Here is a 21,758-nt window from a genome sequence, read left to right as displayed (position 1 = left end):
AGCTAACATCATCAGCATTCTCAGGGACCTCATGGAACACTTGCAAGGGAGGGGTTTGGCACTTGGACAGCTCTCCTCAATGACTTCATCAGACTCATAAGCCACAGGAAAGTGGCTTCAGCATCCCAAACTAGATGTCTTTCGACCTCTAGAGTTCATCTGGCAAAGGCTGGAGTTAAGAGCAATGGGAAGCATCAGGAATCTGAGTTTCATGTCTTCCTACTTTTTAACTCTTTTGCCTCTCAGGGGCGTCATGGCCTGTATTTGTCTTTAACATTTTGTTACCACTCATGTTTTATCCAATATATTTATCCAAATATCCTTCTGTTGTGTCTGTATACAGTAATTTTTGTACAAGTGCATTGCTCTGGGAAATTAGGTGCTTTTTAAACTTGTGTGATAAATAATGATGATGTTGGAGAAAGAGCGTAAGTGACACTGACTCTGGGTTGGCAATGCCACCTAATTTTGCATGCTCTTCCCCTTTTTGCATGCTTATGACCAAATTCAAAGGTTTGGGAAGTGCCTTATTTCACATTTTTTCATTACCTTCCTTCTTTGGACAGCTCAAGATAAGTCACTGTCACCCCCAGCAAGAAGTGTGGGAAGTGACAGCTATAAACCACCCACTCACACAATCCATTACTTTGCATATTATTTTCTTATTATTTATATAATTTATTGTAACATGTTCCTTTTCTTTTCCCATGGCTATCAAATCCTTACTAAATCAGTAAACCTCGGGCTATGCTATTTTTTTTTGCCTGAAGCTTTGAAGTCTTAAGCTGTGTGCCTTTCCACCAGATTGGTCTTGAAGGTGAGTGGTTCTCTGTGCATTTCTGCAGAGTGGCAATGTTGACTTTAAAAATGCCAAAGTAGCCCTGACGAGTTTGGCTCAGCGGTTAGAGTGTCGGCCTGTGGTCCATAGAGACCTGGGTTCGGTTCCCACTAAGGGGACGTAGCTCAGTTGCAGTTTGTCCCCGGCCCTGGTTGGGTTGTGCAGGTGGCAACCACTCGATGTGTCTCTTTCATGTCGATGTTTCTCCTCTCTCTCTCTCTCCCTCCCACTCTATCTGAACAAAAAAAAAAAAGAAAAAGAAAAAATATCCTCGGGTGGGGATTAAAAAAAAAAAAAAAACCAAAGTAGCCCAGCCAGTATGGCTCAGTGGTTGAGCATCAATCCATGCAGCAAGAGGTCACCAGTTCGATTCCAGGTCAGGGCATATGCCCAGGTTGTGGGCCCGATCCCCAGCAGGAGGCAGCTGGTTGATGATCTCTCTCATTGATGTCTCTATCTTTCCCTTCCTCTCTCTCTAAAAATCAATAAAGAAAAGAAAAAAAAGCCAAAGTGAGACTGTCCAAAAGGTATACATAAGGAAACTATTATTTACAAGTTATCTTTTAGCCTTAAAACATGTTCAAGCATTCCCTGATCCCTTTCTTGAACTAGCCCAGCAAATCTCGCTATTTTTGGGTCCATGCTGCTTCTAAGACTCTTCAGATGAAAGGTGCTTTGATGACTTGAGCCTCCGGGTCACCTCCGCCCGGACATTTTTTGTTAAGTGCTGCCTCCTGGCGGCGCTCTGCTGTCCGACACCTTTCTGGCCTGGTGGAGACCACTTTCCTTAATTTGGGATCTCGAAGCTGATGCAACAGCTCCCCGGAGGGGGCGGGAGTGGAGAACCACGGGGCTGGAGAGGCCCTACCGGGAGACCTTCCACTGGTTCCAAACGCGCCCTGCTCTCTTCCCTCCCCTACGGGGCTGCGCAGTCAGGGTCCCTCCTGAATTCCGGCCCGCTGTCTCGGGGCCGGAGGCGGGGTTGCCAGGGTTTGGGGCTCTCGCCCAGACCCCCGTCGGGCCGCCAGCTCGAGCTAGGTTGGGAGCGGGGAAGAGGAAGCTGAGCGTTCTTGGGGCGGAGGACGCGTCGAAGGGTGTCGCGGTCATTTTCATTTCCCAGGGGCAGCGCAGCTGGGCCCGAGCGCGGAGAAGGCAGGGGAGCGGGTTGCGGGGTGTTGCGGTTCTCGGCCCTTTGCGCCCTTCGCCCGTACCCACCACACCCCCCTCTTGTAGCGCTTCCTGGAGCCCGGCAGCGGCGAAGGCTGCTTGGCCAGGTGGGGGGAAGTGAAGGGACGCCGGTGGAATGGGGTCCTGGTCCCCCAAAGCAGAACCTGGTTCGGCCCCCGCAGGTAGACCTGGACCCGGGGAAGACCGAGCCCTTGAGATGGGCATCGAGGGCAGGCGGTGGCAGGTTCGGGGTACGGGAAGGCAAGATCTTGGGGCCGCAGACCTGGAACCGGGGTCCGAGAGGAAGAGGGAACCAAAGAGAGACGGCGGGTTGACGTGAAGGGGCCGGGCCGGGAGAGTGAGGCTGGGAGAGGGAAAGCGGGAGAAACGGGGCGGAGGTGAAAGGCAGCCGGCCGGCGGGGCGCAGGGGTGGAGGAGGGGCGGGGGTCGCGGGGAAGCGCAGGCAGAGCTAAGGGCGGGGAGCGGGGAACCGGGTCTGGGAGAGCTCGCGCTTGAGGGGTGCGGTGCCGCTCTGCTCGAGCCCACCTGCGCTTGCGTGAACCTGAGCGCTCGCCTGCTCTGCCCCTTCACCGCTTCGTGGCCGACGCACTTTGCTCTCGCTGCGTCCAGAGGGGTCACCGGAGCCGGGGTGTCGGACCCAGCACCGAGAGCTTTCCCGATCCGGGGGAGCGCATTCCATGAGTGGGCATTTGGTTTTTGTTTTCCTGTTAGTGAAACGAAAAAGTCTATTTCAAACCATTCTAGGCCTCCCAGTAAACCTGCACATTATACCTTCCCCTTCCTTTCAACCCATTAGTGAATAAAAAAAGAATCAATACTTCTAAATATTCCTTGCTTAGGAGTCAGAGCAGCAGCAACTGCTTCAGGTGGGCCTGAAGGGCAAGTTCAAGGGCATTCCCAGAGCCTGGGCTGGCTGGGAAACCTGTGTGTCTGTGTAGGAGGGGGAAGCCAGTGTGTGTGTGTGTGTACAGGAGGGGGGAGCCTGTGTGTGTGTGTGTGTGTGTGTAGGAGGGGGGAGCCTGTGCGTGTGTGTGTGTGTGTGTGTAGGAGGGGGAAGCCAGTGTGTGTGTGTATAGGGGGGGGGGAGCCTGTGTGTGTGTGTGTGTGTGTGTGTGTGTAGGATGGGGGAGCCAGTGTGTGTGTGTGTGTGTAGGAAAGGGGAACACTGTTCATTCATTCCCTTACTCTTCCAGCAAATATTTCTTGAGGGTCTACATGTGTCCTGAACTGGGCATAGGTGTGAATAAAGCTCTGGTGGTGGTTGCCCACTAATGAAGGAGTTGACAACTGAATGAACTCCAAACAACTCGGCAGTGGTCGTGGATGCCCTGGAAGAAAAGTCAAGCATGAAAGGATGGAGAGATTGACAGAAGTTGCTTCTTCAGAGACTCCTCAGGGAAGGACTCTGATAGGGTGGTGTTTAAACACAGACCTGAATGGAGTGGATGAAGGAATGAACAGTATCTCTGGGAAGAAGAGAGCATGCTTGTGTGGTGGCAGCAAGGAGACCAGTGTGGCTGAAGTGGAGTGAGAGAGCAGGGGCCAGAGCTGAGGGGCAGCTTTAGATTTCCTAGGACTTCCCTCATTTACAACTAGGACCTGACCCCAGAATAGGATTAAGGGGGCAGGCCAGCTGGGCAGCAGCCTGGGTCTAAAAGGGCTCTAAATCATTCTTGGAGAAATTCAGACATTTGGTGCCAGTGAACTCTGATTTCTGTCTATGTCTCTTGGTGAACTGTAAGTTGGCTCCCATCCCCTGAGAGATCCTTAAAGACTGCTGACCTGGAAAACCTGTCTCCAGAATAATTTTGCAACACACAGGTTCATGTATACATTGCAATGGTGTAGCCCTGTGATCAGCTTTTAGTTCCCTAAAGGCAGCAGTCACAGCTGGAATTCTGAGAATTCACCACACACTGTGAAGTGCCACCCTTTGAGACAGACTTATGCTGTATATCTACATTTTAAAACTTTTTAAAACTATATTTTTTTAAATTAAATTTTTAGAGAGAGAGGAAGGGAGAGAGAGATGGAAATGTGGATGTGAGAAGCTTGATTGGCTGCCTCCTGCTCGCCCCCTACTGGAAATGGAGCTGGAAATCCCAGGCTTGTGCCCTGACTGGGAATCCAAGAGGAACCGTTCTCTCAGTCCAAGGGACAACGCTCAATCCTCTGAGCCCGCAGGGCCTGGCAGTATCTACATTTTAGGTGATTTAATATGCCTACCAAGAACTTGTCTGTTTCAGAAAGTATATGTAATTAATTCATGTAATAAGTTCTAATTTTGAATAGAAAGAATGAGGCTGATGGTTTTTATTACCAGAAAATTGTATTCTCTTATTTCTGTTAAATAAACATTCAACAAATATTTAAGTGATCCTGGTTTGAAGCTGTGCCAACTCATTATCCCCGTGCCAGGGCTTGCTCAGGCCCCCTAGGCTGGCCTTACTTGGCAACACACACACATCACCTGAATCAACTGGTGACCTGAGTTGTGAGTGAGCATGCTTAGCGTTTAGGTGTGTGCTGGACTCTACCACTGCAAGCGACATTCCTTGGCATGCATTCCTTACATAGGGACTGAAACGGCACTTAGACTCTAAAGATGGGGCCACAGAGGTCCATTATTGCCCTGACCATGGATCTTATGTCCTTTGCAGGACCAATGATAGTATTTGCGTGGGAGATGCACAGGAAATAGAATTAGGGGGAGGAGTTGTCAAGGGCTTGAGAAGGGCACTGTAAGTCACTGAGAGAGCTTCAGTGCTCAGTAAATGTAGGGCAACAAGGAAGTTCGGGGGGCTGAGGTAGGGAAGGGGAGGAGCCTAGAGGCGGGAAGGCGGCTAGGTCCTCTGGGTCCCAGCTCCAGCCCGTCAGTCCGCCTGGCTCCTCCCCGCTGCCGCTGCTGGCCAGAGTCACACATATGTTTTCCTGTTTTCCATTTCGGTCCCGTCACCCTTTGCCTTTTCTGCTCTTCAGAGTCAACAGCTGCTGCAGCTCCAGCCATACCTTGGTGTCCCTTCCAGCACCTTTCCCTCCCCCTAGCCCCAGCGTGCTGGTAGCCCCTCCTCCTCGCACCTGCCCAAAGGTCACGGGACAGGTAAGAGGTGGGAGACCGGGGACAATGGGTGAGAGGGGAAGTGCAGGAGGAGGATGGAGAGTCCTGAAGATTGACTGAATGGAGGAGACTCAAGAGCCTCTTGTTTCGTGGTCCCAACTCTGACCCTCCCTAGGCAGAGCCCTCTGCCCAGAGACTTCAGCCCTACGTTAATGGAAGCCCTGGCCACAGGAGTAAACAATTTCTTGTTTCACTTTTTTCTTTTTAAGGGACTGTCGTAGCCACAGTGGAATATAGAAAAACAAATAGAGAACTGGGGAGGGAGGAGCTGGGCTTCCAGCTTGGGGAGATGGGGCAATCTGGCTGTACCAGAGTGTATCTGTTTTCTATTTCTGTTGTTAGGGGAGGCAGCACAGACTAGTTGGAGCTAGGAAGGCAGGACATGGGGTCTCGGGGAGAAAGGATCTGCTCACATTTAGTTTCTTGTGCTTGACTGAGGAGCCAAGACCCTGAGGTGTGTGCTGGTTCCTGGAGGATGGTGTTTTGGTGTTGCCACTCATGGGTGGGGTCAGGACCAGGGGCTCCACTGGCTGCTGAGCCAGGCACTGCGTGCTGGGGGCCCTGCTGCCTGCATTGCCTAAACCTGAATCTGAAACTTCTCCCGCAGGCTGTAGAATGAGTGTTTTCTTGTTATCTCCACGAGGTCCTGAGTGTACTTCAGACAGGGGAAGAAGACAAGGGGTGCTGCATATCAGGAACATCGTTATCTCATGGGGTGCTAGACTCTGCAAAGTTCTTCTGTAAAGCCTGGTGTGGAAGAGCCCTTTAGGAGAGGTCCTGCCAGTCCCAGGCTACCTAATGGTGGAGGCAGTACCCTGTGAACCAGGGTCCCAGGGAGGAATGTGAGCTGCCAAAGATGGTATCTTTCTGCCCACAGTGCTGGTGCTAGGTGGTGGTTGAGAAAAGAGGGGGCATCTTTTCTGTGAAGGACAGCCACCGCTACCCAGTTGGTGAGCAAATGAAGGGTAGGCTAGGAAGGAGGTTCTACTTGTAGCATTCCTGGTGAGGCCGCTAGGGTGTGCTGTTTGCTGGAGTGTGGGTTTCTGTCTCAAGATTCTAAGAGGACTTCACTTTTTAGATACTAGCCAGGAAAAAAACCTGACATGCTTCTCTCCCCACTTTCTCTCACATTTTCTCCTTCCTTTGTCCCTCCTTCCTTCCTTCATTTTTTTTTTTTTTTTTTTTTTTAGCATCCCATTAGGACACATGCCCATCCCTTGGTGCCAGTGAATTTGGTCTTACAAGGGCAGGCATGATGATTTATTTCTGTGTGCCTTGTTTGCTTTAGAAACGGACACCCTACCAAGTGCTGTGCCACCAAGAGAACTTGTAATCGCCTGCAAAGAGATGAGAAAGGGGAGGAGCAGCCAGGAAGGAGATGAATGGGCTTTTTTGGAAGGTCCAGGTTTCAGGCCGAAGAAGGGCAGGGTCCTTCTTTTAATCTAATCACTGCCTCCCCCAGATAATTCATTAAGGAGCCATCTAAAGTGCTTTCTTGTCTGAGGAAGGCCTAGAGGCTGGGCAGGTAGGAGCGGGTGGAGAGGTTGGGGAAGTAGCTCAACACCAGTTAACAGTTCGGGCTCTACTGGCTAGCCTGCCCTCGCTAGTCGGGTGGTACCCTGGCATGGGAGGACTGGATGAGATAAGGCATTTAGGTGCTCAGCATTGTGTCTGGTCCCGGTGAGTGCTCGATAAATGATAGCTATTATTATTGTAGGAGTGTTTAGGGGGTGCCTGGGAGAAAAGGACAGTCTCCTGTGGATGGATTTGTGGATGTAAGAAATGTCCAAGCCTGTAGAAAATTTTTATGAGTTTATTTAAGGGTGAGTGGAGATGAAAGAGGGCATAGAGGGGATAAATGATGATAGAAAAAATAAAATTAAGTTACATTAAATGAAAAAAAAAAACAAACAAAAAGAGTTTGTTTGAGCCAAACTGATAATATATGCCAGGGGAGCAAGTTCTCACATGCTCCTGAGAATGAGTTTTATAGTTTCTTTTTTTTTTTTTATCCTCACCTGAGGACATTTTTCCATTTTTTGCTCAGATAGAGTGGAAGGGAGAGAGGGAGAGAGTGAGAGAGAAACATGGATGTGAAAAGGACACATCGAGTGGTTGCCAACCGCATGACCCAGCCAGGGCCGGGGACAAACTGCAACTGAGGTACATGCCCTTAGCGGGAACCAAACCTGGGTCTCTCTGGACCACGGGCCGATGCTCTAACCGCTGAGCCTAATCGGCTAGGGCAAGTGTTATAGTTTCTTTTATGCATTTGAAATTAAGGAGGGAATGTAAGGAAGACTACATGAAGGTGGGAAAAAGCAAGTTGGGGATCAGATCATAGGTTGAGGTTAATTGCTTTCTTGAGGATGGTCATGTTTTAGAAGGAGGGCCCTGAAAGAGTGGTCATATACTAGAGGGAGGGGTATTTCAAAGGTATGTTAACCTAGATGTACAGAAACAATTAAAAAAACATATTTTTCCTTTATTGGTTTTAGAGAGAGAGGAAGTGAGAGAGAGAAACATCAGTGAGAGAGAACATTGATTGGCCGCCTCTTGCATGCCCACCACTGGGGATCAGGCCCACAAACTGGGCACGTGCCCTGAGCAGGAATCGAACTGGCGACCTCCTGGTGCATGGGTCGATGCTCAACCACTGAGCCACACTGGCTGGACAACAGAAACAATTTATGGGGCATGCTTAAGCCAAAGATAAACCTTTTAAAATATGTTTTTATTTATATTTTAGAGAGAGAGGAAGAGAGAGAGAGAAATAGAAACATCAATGTGAGAGAGAAACATCAGTTGACTGCCTCCCCCTACTGGGGATCAAGCCCACAACTCTGCATGTGCCCTGACTAGGGATTGAACCAGGACCTCTCAGTCCATGGGACTGACACTCAAGCCACTGAGCCACACCAGGTGGGCTGAAGATAAGCATTTTAGTAAAGAAGTTATATGCCTGGGGCGTTACGACCCACCATTACCTGCCCAGTTAGGAATTTATGATTAGATTACCCTGTGAGGTTACTTTCCATATAACACATTTTTTTCATCCATAGATTTTAGACATTTGTGAGGGTGGCTTGGGAGAAGCATGATCTCTGGGAAGGCTAATATCTGGATCCCTCTTTTGGTTAAAAAATAAAAAATGTGAAGGAGCTAAAATGGGAGGGTGTAGTGTAAAGATAAGCCGCCCCCCCCCCCCCCTGGGATTTTTAGATCTTCATTTTCTGGTTGTAGAATAACCAAAGAGAGTTGTTTAGAAAAGTTGTGAAAAGGGGCAGATAGCTGCATTTCAGAGTGGATTGAGTGTATTTCTTTTGGTAAAAGAGACCCCAAATATCAGATTTAAGTAGACTATAGAAGTAGAATAATCTACAATTTCCAAAAAACTCTCAACTTTTTCTTTCTGTTCCGGGCCTGTGTGTTCAGTGTAGCTCAGTGAAATCTTATTTCCGCATACTTTTAGGAAATTGGATTATCTTGTGTTTGGGGAAGGTGTTTATAAGAATTACGCTTACCCAAAGATCCTGGTATGTTTTCTTAAGAATGAAAGGGCACATGAGGAGAAGGGGATGCAGCCAGAGGTTTGAGTAAAATTTCTTGACCTTGTTTCCTTGGAAGTAGCTTAAAACTCAGCCTTGGGGTAATGGCCCAAGTTTAGGGCCAGCCACCCCTCACTGTGTGTGGGAAGTGTGCAGAGTTCTCCTCTTAGGCGCCAATCACGAGGTGCAGGGATTGCACTCACGCTTCCTCTAATCTCAGCATGTGAACAAGCCTTTCTGTCACATTGCGCAACTCTTCTGCCTTTCTTATTTGGGATGAGAGAGAAGTAAGCTGGGTGGAGCCTGGAGGACTGGAGAAAGGGCTTTGCATTCTTTCTCAGCCACTCTCTAGTCCTCATCAAGGCTAATTTGCTAGAGGGCAATTTCCCCAGGGCTCCAGAGCCCTGTCCAGCTACCGTCCTTTCTTCTGGCTCCCGTCAAAGGAGATTCCTGAGGTAGCGCCTTCTTATCGCAGAAAATGCTGAGCCCAGAGTTCCTAGCTGCCTTTTTTGGAGAGGTGAGGGGCCAGTGAACCTTGGACCCAGAGAGTTGCTTAATACTTCTCTCCCCCGCCCCCATCCCCTCCGCCCTTCTTGACTTCTTGATTTGACTTGAAGCACTTTCCTGGCCATTCCTTTCACTGCTGTCTGAGAAGGAGGAGTGGTCAGAGCACGGCTCCTGACCTCCACTGGCTGCTGCCTCCGCAGGAACCTGCTTCCACCTTCGGCCAGGTTGTAACTGCTTCCCACTCTCTCCTTCAGCCCCACTCACTTGCCCCCACCCCACTTTGCTGCTGTGCAGTATCCAGTCACTTCCTTTCTCCAGTGCCTTTAGCCCTAGTATTTCTCCACTTGCTTGGCCAGCCTCCTGCCTTTCTCTTAGCTGTCTCTTGCTCTTTGGTGCCCAGCATCAGCTGCCCTGCTTCAGCTGTTTCCTGGCCTTGGCTTTCAGGGCTTCATCTCCAGCAGCAGCTCCTGAGCGGGAGTGGTCCTCTGCTGAGTCCAGTCGTCTCTAGGTTGCGTTGCACATTTGGATCACCCTTCTCTCATTCACACTAGTTGGGTGATGCAGTGCTAATGTGAGGGATTTGACGGCAGGGGACCTGGAATACTAGGGCCTGGGAAAGGAAAAGCAGAAAGTAGCCTGTCATCTATCAGGGTGGGGTGAGTCTGTTGGGCTTTGCTAGGGTTGAAGACTTGACCTAAGCAGGGAGATCGTTGTGAGTTTTTAGCAAGAAGTCTCTGGAGCCTTAAGGTTTGCCAGAGCTAGAGTCCTTGGGGGAACAGAGCGGTGTTGCCAGGAGAACCCACAGATTAGTTGCTCACAAGGTTGGTTCCTCAGGTTGCATCTCAGCTTAGGTGAGCCTGAAATTGGAGGCAGACCTTTTTGAGGTAAGGCTGAAAAACGCAGGCTCAAATCATTGTGGTTCCACCTGGTAACTGCCAGGCTGAATTCCTGTCTCTTACCACAGTGGGCTCAGATAGGACTAGGATTTAGTTTTCTATTTTGTAAATCAGGTAGGCAGCACCATCCTCAAGGTGAGAGACAGATGCTTTCTCTCTGGGGAATGAGCGCCTTTCCTTAATATTCAAGTTGGGGTGGTTTTGATGAGCCAGAGCCAGCATGAGAAGAAGAGCTGATGGGAGGCAGGAGGCAGCAGAGAGGTCTCCGCACAGGTAGGGTGGGTTGTGCACAGTGGCCCCTACAGGCCGGGTGGGGGTGGGGAGGAGCGTTCTATGGAATTGCCAACCACCTAATATATATTTTCATTGTTCTTCCTTAGAGGGCAATGCCAGGAAGCTGGTGAAGTCTTTCTTCTCCTGCTCCACCATGGTCGATGGTGTGAAGTATGAAGAGGCCTCAGAGGCCTCCCAGCATATGGGGGATGACTCCTCTTTGGCGGAGGAGGCCGGCTCAGGGCCTGAGCAGGTGAAACTGAAGAAGGAGATCTCGCTGCTGAACGGCGTGTGCCTGATTGTGGGGAACATGATTGGCTCGGGCATCTTTGTGTCCCCCAAGGGTGTGCTCATGTACAGTGCCTCCTTTGGCCTCTCCCTGGTCATCTGGGCTGTTGGGGGCCTCTTCTCTGTGTTTGGGGCCCTTTGTTATGCGGAACTGGGCACAACCATTAAGAAGTCTGGGGCCAGCTATGCCTACATCCTGGAGGCCTTTGGGGGACTCCTTGCCTTCATCCGACTCTGGACCTCTCTCCTCATCATCGAGCCTACCAGCCAGGCCATCATCGCCATCACCTTTGCCAACTATATGGTGCAGCCCATCTTCCCCAGCTGCTTCGGCCCCTATGTTGCGGGCCGCCTGCTGGCTGCTGCCTGCATCTGTGAGTGGGGCTGGGGCAGGAGGTGTTGGGTGGGGCACCAGGGCAGGGGGCTGGGTGGGAGCTAAGTCAGCCAGTAAGAAGGAGATGGAAAGAAATGTACGCCTCTGCAAATGTTCTTATTTAGTTATGTGTGTTTTGTGTGACAATTCAAACAGTAGTACCAAAGGGTAAAAAAAAAAAAAACCACACCAATTTACCTTTTGCCCAACTTCCCATGGTAAGTATCATCAGCAGTTTGTGTGCCCTTCCTGATTTTTTCCTTGTTCTTTCAAGAGATGTAGTTTTGTTCTATGGTTTACAAAAAAATGAGCTCATAGTCCACATATAATTCTACAGTGTGCTTTTCCCCAAGAATTTATTAGTGACGTTCTTTTCTATTTACAGATCTACCTTTAAAAAAATGTTTCATGTTATTCCATGTTAATTTTACGAATGTTGCTTATTTATCTAATCAGTCCCCAGTTAATGGCCATTTAAGTTGTTTTCAGTTTTTCCAATCTTACAGATAATGCGCCAGTGAATATCTTTTCACACAGGTGTGCGTTTTGCTGTCGGCTAGATTTTTAAAACTATTACAGATAATATGGTAGGCTGACTTACTGATGAAACAAATTTTAGAATCTGTTCGTCTTGGGGTCCTGAAATATAGAGCAAGGATTATTCCATCTAAGTAAAATTTCTAAGATAGCTATCCCTTTAAACACCAGATTCTCTTATTTTAACCATCTTTGTTGAAAACTCTTTAGAACCGATGATTAGTCTGCTTGCCTTAATAACTTGACATTTCGTTTGGTGACTTGGGGTTACCAGTGCACATCTCAGTTCTTGTGTTCATAACCATGCAGTCACCCAGGCCAGTGGGGTGGGGGTGAGCGTTTGCTTCCTCAGTGGCCTCAGACTGCGGGCCTGACTTCAGTGCATCAGGTTTCATGCTTTTCTGATTTTGATCTGTGTCATCTCTGACAGCTGTCATTCCTTGATCCTGGCATTGTGCCTACCTCTGTCAGTCACCCTGTTTTAATTTGCTCCTTCTAATGTGGGAATAGAGATGTACTCAGCCAGAGAGACCCAGGTTCAGTTCCCGCCAAGGGCATGTACCTCGGTTGCAGTTTGTCCCCAGCCCTGGTTGGGTTGTGCGGGTGGCAGCCACTCGATGTGTCCCTTTCACGTCGATGTTTCTCTCTCTCTCTTCCTCCTGCTCTATCTGAACAAAGAATGGAAAAATATCCTTGAGTGAGGATTAAAAAAAAAAATACAGTCCAGAGATGTACTCAAACTCTTGTACACCCATGTACACGTACATGCACATGTATACCCTTGTACAGATACATGCAAAGTAGCCACAGTTATGATTAGTTTGCAGAGCTCCCCAGTGAATAGAGGACAGAGTTCTGTGCATGTATTTATGACATATATTTGAGAAAATTGTGGTAGAGTGAAAAGTGCCCCAGACTTGTGTCTGAGGCTGGGTTCAATAACTGCGTGATCTTAGGCGAGGTGCAGTGACTGTTTACTTCCATGCTACTGCAAGAATGAAATCAGATTTAGTGAAAACCATAAAATGATGACTCAAATGTAACATAAATGATTATATTTAAAATTATATCTCATGGCTGCTAGTAGGACTTTGTTCTATCCCTAAAGTTCAGAGGCACATAGAGGTCTAGGAGAAGGTTCAGAAGGACAATCAAGATTGTAAGAATTTAGGGACATGTGATTCATGAGTTCCTTCCTTCAGTTATTGTTTAACAAGCACCCAGGACAAGTCAGATGCTGAGATCTCTGAGGATGTTCTGTCCAGATACAACCTATGCAGTAATATCTCTCTTTAATCATCACTATTCAGGAAAAAACCAAGAAGTAGTCCAGGAGGGAGACAGACATAGTAACAGATAATTGTCATGCAAAATAATAGGTGTGGCAAAGGCACTATAGGAGCAAGTAGGACAACTTTCTTCTTGTGGGGAGGAGAGCTTAGGAAGATGTCACAGGGAACATAGTGTCAGAACTGAATTTTGAAAAGATACAGAGCTGTCTCCCTGGCTGGTTTGGCTCAGCAGTTAGAGCATCAGCCTGTGGTCCAGAGAGTTCCGGAATCATTTCCTGCTAAGGGCATGTACCTGGGTTGAAGTTTGTCCCTGGTCCTGGTTGGTCGTGTGGGTGGCGGCCACCCGATGTGTCCCTTTCACGTGGGTGGCGGCCACCCAATGTGTCCCTTTCATGTCGATGTTTTTCTCTCTCTGTCTCTTCCTCTCTCTCCTTCCCACTCTATCTGAACAAGAAATGGAAAAATGTCCCCAGGTGAGGATAAAAAAAAAAAAAATAAATAAATAAAAAAAATGAAAAGATACAGAACCATCTGCTAGGACATTTCTCATAGGGTAACTGCATGTGAAAAGTACAGACTGTTCAAAGAATTGCAGGTAGAGCTGGAATGTGAAGTAAGAGACAGGGAAGGAGGTGGAGACTAGAAACATAGCCCAGCATCAGCTCAAGGAGTTTTACATGGTGCCTAAACAGACCAGACTTTATTTTGAACATAGGGTGGAGCTATTGATTTTAAGTGGGGAAGGAAGTACAATCAGATTTGCTTGGAAGAACTCTGGTGGGCATGTGGAGAGTGTTTTTGGAAAGAGAGACAGAAGATAGGGAGACCGGTTTAGGGAGCTGAAATCTGAGTCCATGTGAAGTGTGGTGGAGGCCCGCTCTCTGGGCACGGCCTTTGGAACTGAGATGAGGGAGGGGGAAGACACAGAAATGGTTATAAGGTGGAATTTCTAGGACTTCTGGATGTGGAGGTGTGTAGGAGCTCTCTGAGCTGATGCTAAGGATTCAAACTTGGACAGATGGGAGGTGATGGGCTGCCATCTGAAATAGGGAAGGTGGTGACAAGGTAGAGGGGACATCTGGAGCTTCTGCTAGGCTGCCCATGAGGCCCTTCCAGGAGCAGTGCCTTCCATGGGTCATCATGACCCAGAGTTGATTATTTTTTCACCAAAGGAGTCTCACCCAAAAAAGAGGCTGATGTGTATAAATGATACTATTTATCAATGTACAATGGTGAGCACACATGTGTAATTTCTAAATACCAGAAGGCATGTGTTCACTATCAGGGAACCCCCTTTCTAGTACCCTAGTCATTAGGAAACCAATCTGGTAACTGGGGAATTTCTTGCAGGGCATGAAATGGGAACGAAGGAGGAATGTTTTGACTATTCAGAAACAATTTACTGATCATGGTGGCATCTATAACTGGGGCAGAAAGGTAGGGCCCTTGCTGTAGGGAACTCATGGTGTGGTAAAGAACCGCAAAAATAGTCATCTAAACATATTGTATGTGGTAAGTGCTAGGAGTGGGGTGGCATGTGGCTTATTCAGGAGATGGTCTCTGCACTTGACAGTGAAGGATGAAAAGGAGTCAGGATGGGTGAAGCATCCACTTAGTATGACCTTCAAGGCCCACTTTGACTCACCTCAGACCTCTCGCCTTCACCCTCTCAGCTCCGGCTATACTGTTTGTCTTTCTTTTCTTTCAATATGCCTGGCTTGCTCCTGCTTTAGGGGTTTTGTTATCAGGGAATGATTATTTTTTCTTCTGCTGGGAAAGCTTATTCCCTAAAAGAAATTAGAGCTTATTACCTCAGTCTATTCATTTCTTTGCACAAATATCTTACTAGAGACTATCCTATTTAAAGTGGTGGCTTTGAGTCTCACTCCTGTTTTTTAAAAAAAATTTTTATTGATTTTTTTATATAGATAGAGGAAGTACATGAGAGGCACACAGAGAGAAACATTGATTTGTTGTTCTGCTTAGTTATGTATTCATTGGTTGATTCTTGTATGTGCTCTGACTGAGGATTGAACCCACAACCTTGGCATATTGGGACGATGCTCTAACCAACTAAGCTACCTGACTCAGGCCCTCCACCCTGTTTTTTAAAATAGTACCCCTCTGCCCAGCTGGTGTGGCTCAGTGATTGAGCGTCAGCCCATGCACTGAAAGGGTGCCAGTTTGATTCCTGGTCAGGGCACATGCCCAGCTTGTGGACAAAATCCCCAGTGTGGACATGCAGGAGGCGGCCAATCAATGTTCTCTCTCATTGATGTTTCTATCTCTCTCTCCCTCTCCTTTTCTCTCTCTCTAAACATCAATAAAGAAAAAAATTATTAAAATAGTACTCATCACCACCTGACATTATTATTTACTTGTTTATTGTCTGTCTTTCCCTTTTGAATGTAAACATCATGAGAGTAGGGACTTTGTTTTGCTCACTGCTCAATCTCCGGCACCTAGAACAGTGCCTGTTGTCTGCTAGGTACTCAATAAATGTCTGTTGAATGAAGAAGGGGCAAGGATATTCTAGATACAGGGAAAGGCAATGTAAAGGCACAAAGGTAAAAAAAAGTATGGGGTTTGGGTTGCGTGTGGGGGATTGTGGGATGTGAGTGAACAAAGGAAGGCAAGAGGCTAGAGCATGAGGCAAACCTTCCTAGAAGGTTTAGATTTTTTTTTTAAAGCATGTGAGGAGCCATTGAAGGGTTCTAAGCAGGGAAGCAATGTAGCTGGGGTGGGACATAAGAGCAAGGCTGGAGGCAGAGACACTGCTTAGGAAGCTGTCGTTGCAGTCCAGGTAGGGAATGACAGTAGCCTGAACTAGGGCAGTGGCATTGGGGGTGCAGCTTATTCAGGGGATGATGTTTCCAGGAAAGGACAGATGGGAGAGCAATTTAGAAGGTATAATCAGTACAACCAATGACATTGAGGATGTCCTGTGTAAGAAAGAGGTAGTGACGTCCACCAGCTTGTAAGTTCTGTGCCATAGAGGCTGAGCCTGCCTTATGGTCCACTGTATCCTCAAGAAAGAAACGATGAGAGGAAATAAATAAATATTCTTTAAATTAAGAGATGTAGTTTTTGGCTTGGGCAACCGGTAGGTGCCGGCATAATTTACAAGGAGCAGGAGGTTGCAATCCTGTTGAATCTGAAATGTATTTGTAGGCTAGTAGGCAGATGTGCCCATTTGGAGCTCAGGAGAGAGATGGGGCTGGAGACTGAGCATTCGCCAAATATTCATGAAGTACTTGCCATTTTCCCAGCACTGATCATTGTCTTTATGGAGCTGTTAGTGTGGTGAGCATCTGTGTAGGCTGGTGAGGGGCTAGGAATGGCAACACAACACAAGATTACAGGGGATTATGATGAGTGTTGTGATTTGTGAGGTGCAAGGAGCCACAGGAGGAGACCTAGGAGTTTAGAAACTCTCCATAAGGAATTTTAACATGATACTTGGATGATGAAGACAAATTAACCAAGAGTACAGAGGGAAGAGGAACAAGAACAGAATGTATGAAAACTTGTAGACAAGAAAAGACATCTTCAAGACACTGAAAGGCATTCAGGGTGGGCTACAGTATTGAGTCTAAGGTAGGAAATGTTGGGAGTTGGATTACAGAGGTAGCTGGAGGTCATAGGAGGGCCTTTATAAACTCTTCTAGTTATTGTTGCTGTGAAACAAATCACATAAAACTTGGCTTAGAACAATAGTCATATTATTCTTATCTTTCATGGTTTCTGTGGCTCAGGAATTTGGGAACGCCTAAGCGGGGCAGTTCTGGCTCAGGGTCTCATGTGGTTGTAGTCAGATGGTGTGGTGGCAGGAGCTGGAATGGGGGCATTGAAGGTGGGGACGAGCTGAGCATCTTTTATTTTTTCAAGTTACGTCAGGGCCTTTTCATGTGGTTTTTCCATATGGACTATGTTGAGCTTCCTCACATAATGGCAGCCTCAGAGCAATCAGACTGTTTACTTGACAGTTGAAGGTTTCAAGAATGAGTATCCCAGCAAGCCAAGTGGAAGGTGCATCGCCTTTTATGATCCAGCCTCTGAAGTCACATGGTGTCACTGCTGCTGTACTCTCGAGGTTGAAACAGTCACAGAAGATCATCCAGTTTCAAGAGGCACAGAACTTACCTCTTGATTGAGTGTCAAAGTCACACTGTATGAAAAGCATGTGGGATGGGAGATATTGTTGAGATATCTTTGGAAAATATTATCTATCACAGGAAACATATTAAAGAGTTTGGCCTGTGGTGTGGCTCAGTGGTTGAGCATCAACCAATGCACCAGGAGGTCACTGGTTTGATTCCCGGTCAGGGCACAAGCCCAGGTTGTGGGCCGGGTCCTCAGTAGGGAGCATGCAGGAGGTAGCCAATTGATGTTCTCTCTCATCAATGTTTCTATCTCTTTCCCTCTTCCTTCCTCTCTCTCTGGGATCAATTAAAAAAAAAAAAAAAAGAGTTTGATGGGCTTTCTTCTAATGCAGCAATTTTCAATTAGCGTACAAGAATTTTAAAAATATGCAGTACCTGCCCAGCCAGTGTGGCTCAGTTGGTTGAACATCATCCCATGCACCAAAAAGTCACTGGTTCAATTCTATCTTTCCTTTTTTTAAAATTCTCACCCAAGGACATTTTTGCATTTATTCTCAGATAGAGCGGGAGGGAGAGAGGGAGAAAGAGAGAGAGAGAAACATCGATGTGGGAGAGACACATCGAGTGGTTGCCACCCACATGACCCCAACTAGGGCCAGGGACAAACTGCAACTGAGGTTATATGCACTTAGCGGGAACCGAACTCAGGTCTCTCTGGTCCGCAGGTCGACGCTCTAACTGCTGAGCCAAACCAGCCAGGGCTCAAGTCTATCTTTCTCTCCCTCTCCCTTCCTCTTTCTGAAAAAAAACAAAAAACAAAACAAAACCAAAAAACCCCACATATTTAAAAAACAAACAAACATGCAATACCCAACTGTTTAGTTGGGGCACTGACCTCTTTTCCCTTACATTGTCAAATAAAAAAATGACAGCAGTCAACACAACAATAGTGTCCAGTGTGAATGAATGAAAATTATATCTATTTTTGCCCTAACCAGTTTGGCTCAGCAGAGTATTTTCCCATGGACTGAAGGGTCTCGGGTTCAATTCCTGTAAAAGGGCACGTGCCTGGGTTGCAGTTCCATCTCCGGCCCAGTCGAAGTTGTGCAGGAGGCAACCAATATATGTGTCTCTCTCACATTGATGTTTCTCTCTCTCTCTCTCTCTCTCTCTCTCTCTCTCTCTCCTTTCTCTCTCTTCCTCCTTTCCACTCTATCTAAAAATCAATGGAAAAATAGCCTCGGTGCCCAGCTGGTGTGGCTCAGTGGTTGAGTGTCGACCCATGCACCAAGAGGTTGCCAGTTTGATTCCCGGTCAGGGCACATGCCCAGGTTGTGGGCCAAATCCCCAGTGGGGGGCATGCAGGAAGCGGCCAATTGATGTTCTCTGTCATCAATATTTCTGTCTCTCTCTCCCACTCCCTTCCTCTCTCTCTAAAATCAATAAAGAAAAAAAATATCATTGGGTAAGGATTAATAACAACAACAAAAAAATTCTATTTAGTTTTTGGTCAGATTGGCAAATATATATTTTTTGGTGTGCTGAAGAATTTTAGTTATTAGTTTATGTCTACCATGAGATGAAAAAGGTTGGAAATTGTCCTAGCCTGGCTGGTGTGGCTCAGTAGATTGAGCGTTGTCCCATGGACTGAGAGGTCCCAGTTCAATTCCTGGTCAGGGCACATGCCCAGGGTTCGGGCTCAGTCCCCAGTAGGGGTGTGCAGGAAGCAGCGAGTCAATGTTTCTCTCTCACATTGATGTTTCTATCTTCTTCTCCCATTCTCTCTAAAAAATCAATAAAAACATACTAAAAAGAAAGAAAAATTGCCCTAAGACAATGAAAAACCTCTTCAGGCTTTTGAAACAGGAGAGTGACACTTGTGATTTAGACTTTAGAATTTGTGGATTTTTAAAAAGATTACTCTGGCTTCAGTTTGCAAGACTGGAAGCAGAGAAACCATTTAATGATGATGGTGGCCTGGACTAGAGTCATGTTTGGGAGATGAGGAAACTGGTTAAGACTTGGACACTGATTAGATATGGGTAGAGGTTGTAAATGGTAAAATGCCCAGGTTTCTGGTGTGGGCATCTGGGTGGATGGTTAATACCAATGACTTAAAGGGGAAACACTGGAGGAGCGTAGTTTTGAGGAAAATTGATGGGATGCGTTTCGGATAGATTGAGTTTGTGCCTGGTGATGTCCGGTAAATAGGTGGTTGGATTTTCAGATGTATGTAGAATCATGACAGTTGGGCTGGTGACATACTTTTAGGAATCTTCAGTATATACATAGTGGTTGAAATCACAGTAGCAGATGAGATGATCTTGCGACATGCTGTAGAAAGGGAGGAGAAAAAGGCTTAGGACAGTATTCTGAGGAATACGAACAATGAGTAATAAATATTCTGCAAAAAGGTGGAGAAGAAGCATCTAGAGAGAGAGGTGGGAAATGGGAGATGGTGAGTGGAAGAGAGCAATTTGAGAAGGAGTCAGTGGCCAACAGTGTCCAATTTGATAAGAGGTCAAATGAGATAAAGAGTGGAATTGCTTGGATTTATCAACATGGAGGTCACCGGTGATTTTGGAGAGAGAAACCTGAGGGCATTGTGGGTGAAGTCAGATTTCAGAGTTTATTCATCCAGTGAAATGTTAATGTCTACTATGTGCCTAGTTCTGGGGTAGGCCCCGGGGATACGAGGATGACTGTTACTCAGTCTACCCTCTGTAGCTCACAGTTGATGGGAGAGAGTTACGTAAATCATTCTAATGCAGTGTGGTTAAATGTGGGGGATGTGGGAGCCTAGAGGAGGGGCCACATAGCCAAAGATGGCCTGTCTGGAGGGACTGTTAAATAAGATAAGGAATGGAACAGCATTTGGAATTGGCAAATTGGAGGTACAGGGGAACTGTCAGTCTTTTCGGTGGAGTGGTAGAGTGGATGTCAGACAAGGGAAGGGCAGGGAGTGGAGATTAGATATACTTTCCAGAAGTTTGGCTCTGAAGGCAAGAAGGGTGGTTGTTAGAAGGAGGGACCAAGGTTGATGGAGGAGTTTATGGGAAAGACTGAAACCTGACTTAGCTTGGTTTGGGGTATATTTCTGGAAAAGTTGGATGAAGCATCTTTACCCTACAATAAGGTCTTCTCCATGGTTGAATTGCTTGGGTGCCCTGAGTCAGCATTTCTCTCCCTTGAACAGTGCAGAGGACACCCTCATCCCTTTGGGAGGCAGTAGTCATGGTGGTTAAGAGCATGGAATCAGGCAGGTTAAATTTATTAGCCTCGCCCCGGCCAGTTTGGCTCAGCGGTTAGAGCGTCAGCCCACGGACCAGAGAGTCCCAGGTTTGGTTCCTGCTAAGGGCATGTACCTGGGTTGCAGTTTGTCTCTGGCCTCAGTTGGGGTCGTGCGGGTGGCAGCCACTCAATGTGTCTCTCTCACATTGATGTTTCTCTCTCTCTTCCTCCTTTTTTCCCTCCTGCACTATTTGAAGATAAATGCAAAAATAAAAAAAAAATAAAAAAGGCTTTGGGTGAGGATTAAAAAAAAATTATTAGCCTCAGTTTTCTCATCTCTAGAATGGGATCTCTATCTCATAGAGGTGGGATCTACATTTCCTGTCATACTTTCATCCTTTCTAGTCAAATAATGACAATTCAAGAGAGCAAATAAAAGTTTCTGCTTCTGTCAGGGTGGCTTACTGCCGCTCTGTAGGTATAATCTTCCTCTAGAACTGCTAATGAATTACAGCTCTAGGTAGGCTAGCATTGCTAATAGACCTAGAAATCATTTACCAATTATTGCTTAGGTCAGCGATTTTCAACCTTTTTCATCTCATGGCACAGACTAATTACTAAAATTCTATGGCACAAACTAATTACTAAAATTCTGTGGCACACCAAATATATATATATTTGATCTGACAAAAAGTAAGTATAATTTTGATTTATTCACACTGGATGGTTATTGTTATGTCTTTTGCAATTTTTTAATTTGTCAATCTAAAGGAAAAGAGGTCAGTGCCCCTGACTAAACAGTCAGATATTGCATGTTTTAAAAATTCTTGCAGCACACCAGTGTGCCTGCTGCGGCATACCAATTGAAAATTGCTGGCTTAGTTAAATTTTTTGTACGCGTGGGTGACTTTACTTACTGCTGGTCTCGTCACGCTAATCACATGTTGCCTTCTCTGCCAGGAATTCTTCCTCCCCTCCCCCAACCCCAGCACCAGCCTCCATGTACTCAGTCCAGGTACCCATCTGCACCCCATCCACTGCCCCAGACTGGTTGGGTTACCTCGAAGTGACTTTCATTTTTATAACTGTCCATGTTTACTTTTCTTTTCTTTTCTTTTTTTTTATCCTCACCGGAGGACATCCCTCCATTTTTTGTTCAGGTAGAGTGGCAGGGAGAGAGAGGAACAGAGAGAGAGAGAGAAACATCGATGTGAAAGGAACACATCGAGTGGCTGCCACCCACACAACCCAACCAGGGGCGGGGACAAACTGCAACCGAGGTATGCGCCCTTAGCGGGAACCGAACCCGGGTCTCTCAGGACCGCAGGCCGACGCTCTAACCGCTGAGCCAAACCGGCCAGGGCTACTTTTCTTTTTAAATAGTTTATTGATTTTTAGAGAGAGAAGAAGGGAGAGGGAGAGAGAAACATCCATGCGAAAGCACAGCATTAATCGGCTGCCTCCTGCACACCCCCTACTGGGGAGACAGCCCACAACCTGGGCATGTGCCCTGACTGGGAATGGAACCGGCAACCTTTCAGTGCATGGGACAATGCCCAACCAACT

General features: G+C 47.0%; 1 protein-coding gene across 4 annotated transcripts in view; it reads left to right on the top strand.

Annotated features, from left to right (window-relative positions):
* The first annotated feature begins 4,948 nt into the window (after nucleotides 1–4,948).
* Nucleotides 4,949–21,758, top strand: part of SLC7A7 (solute carrier family 7 member 7) — a 37,433-nt gene continuing 20,623 nt past the window's right edge. The window contains exons 1-2 of one of the 4 annotated variants that reach the window (XM_036277012.1): nucleotides 4,949–5,126; nucleotides 10,476–11,030. In XM_036277012.1, coding sequence (XP_036132905.1) covers nucleotides 10,523–11,030 — 508 coding nt within the window. In that variant the 5' untranslated portion in view covers nucleotides 4,949–5,126; nucleotides 10,476–10,522. Of the gene's footprint in view, nucleotides 5,127–9,013; nucleotides 9,210–9,337; nucleotides 9,424–10,475; nucleotides 11,031–21,758 lie in introns of those variants that run through there. The other 3 variants (XM_036277018.1, XM_036277004.1, XM_036276995.1) reach the window with 3 other exon arrangements.

Source organism: Molossus molossus, unplaced genomic scaffold, assembly GCF_014108415.1.
Source record: "Molossus molossus isolate mMolMol1 unplaced genomic scaffold, mMolMol1.p scaffold_m16_p_1, whole genome shotgun sequence".
NCBI classification, from domain to species: domain Eukaryota; kingdom Metazoa; phylum Chordata; class Mammalia; order Chiroptera; family Molossidae; genus Molossus; species Molossus molossus.
This window is presented reverse-complemented; position numbering and strand designations above follow the sequence as displayed.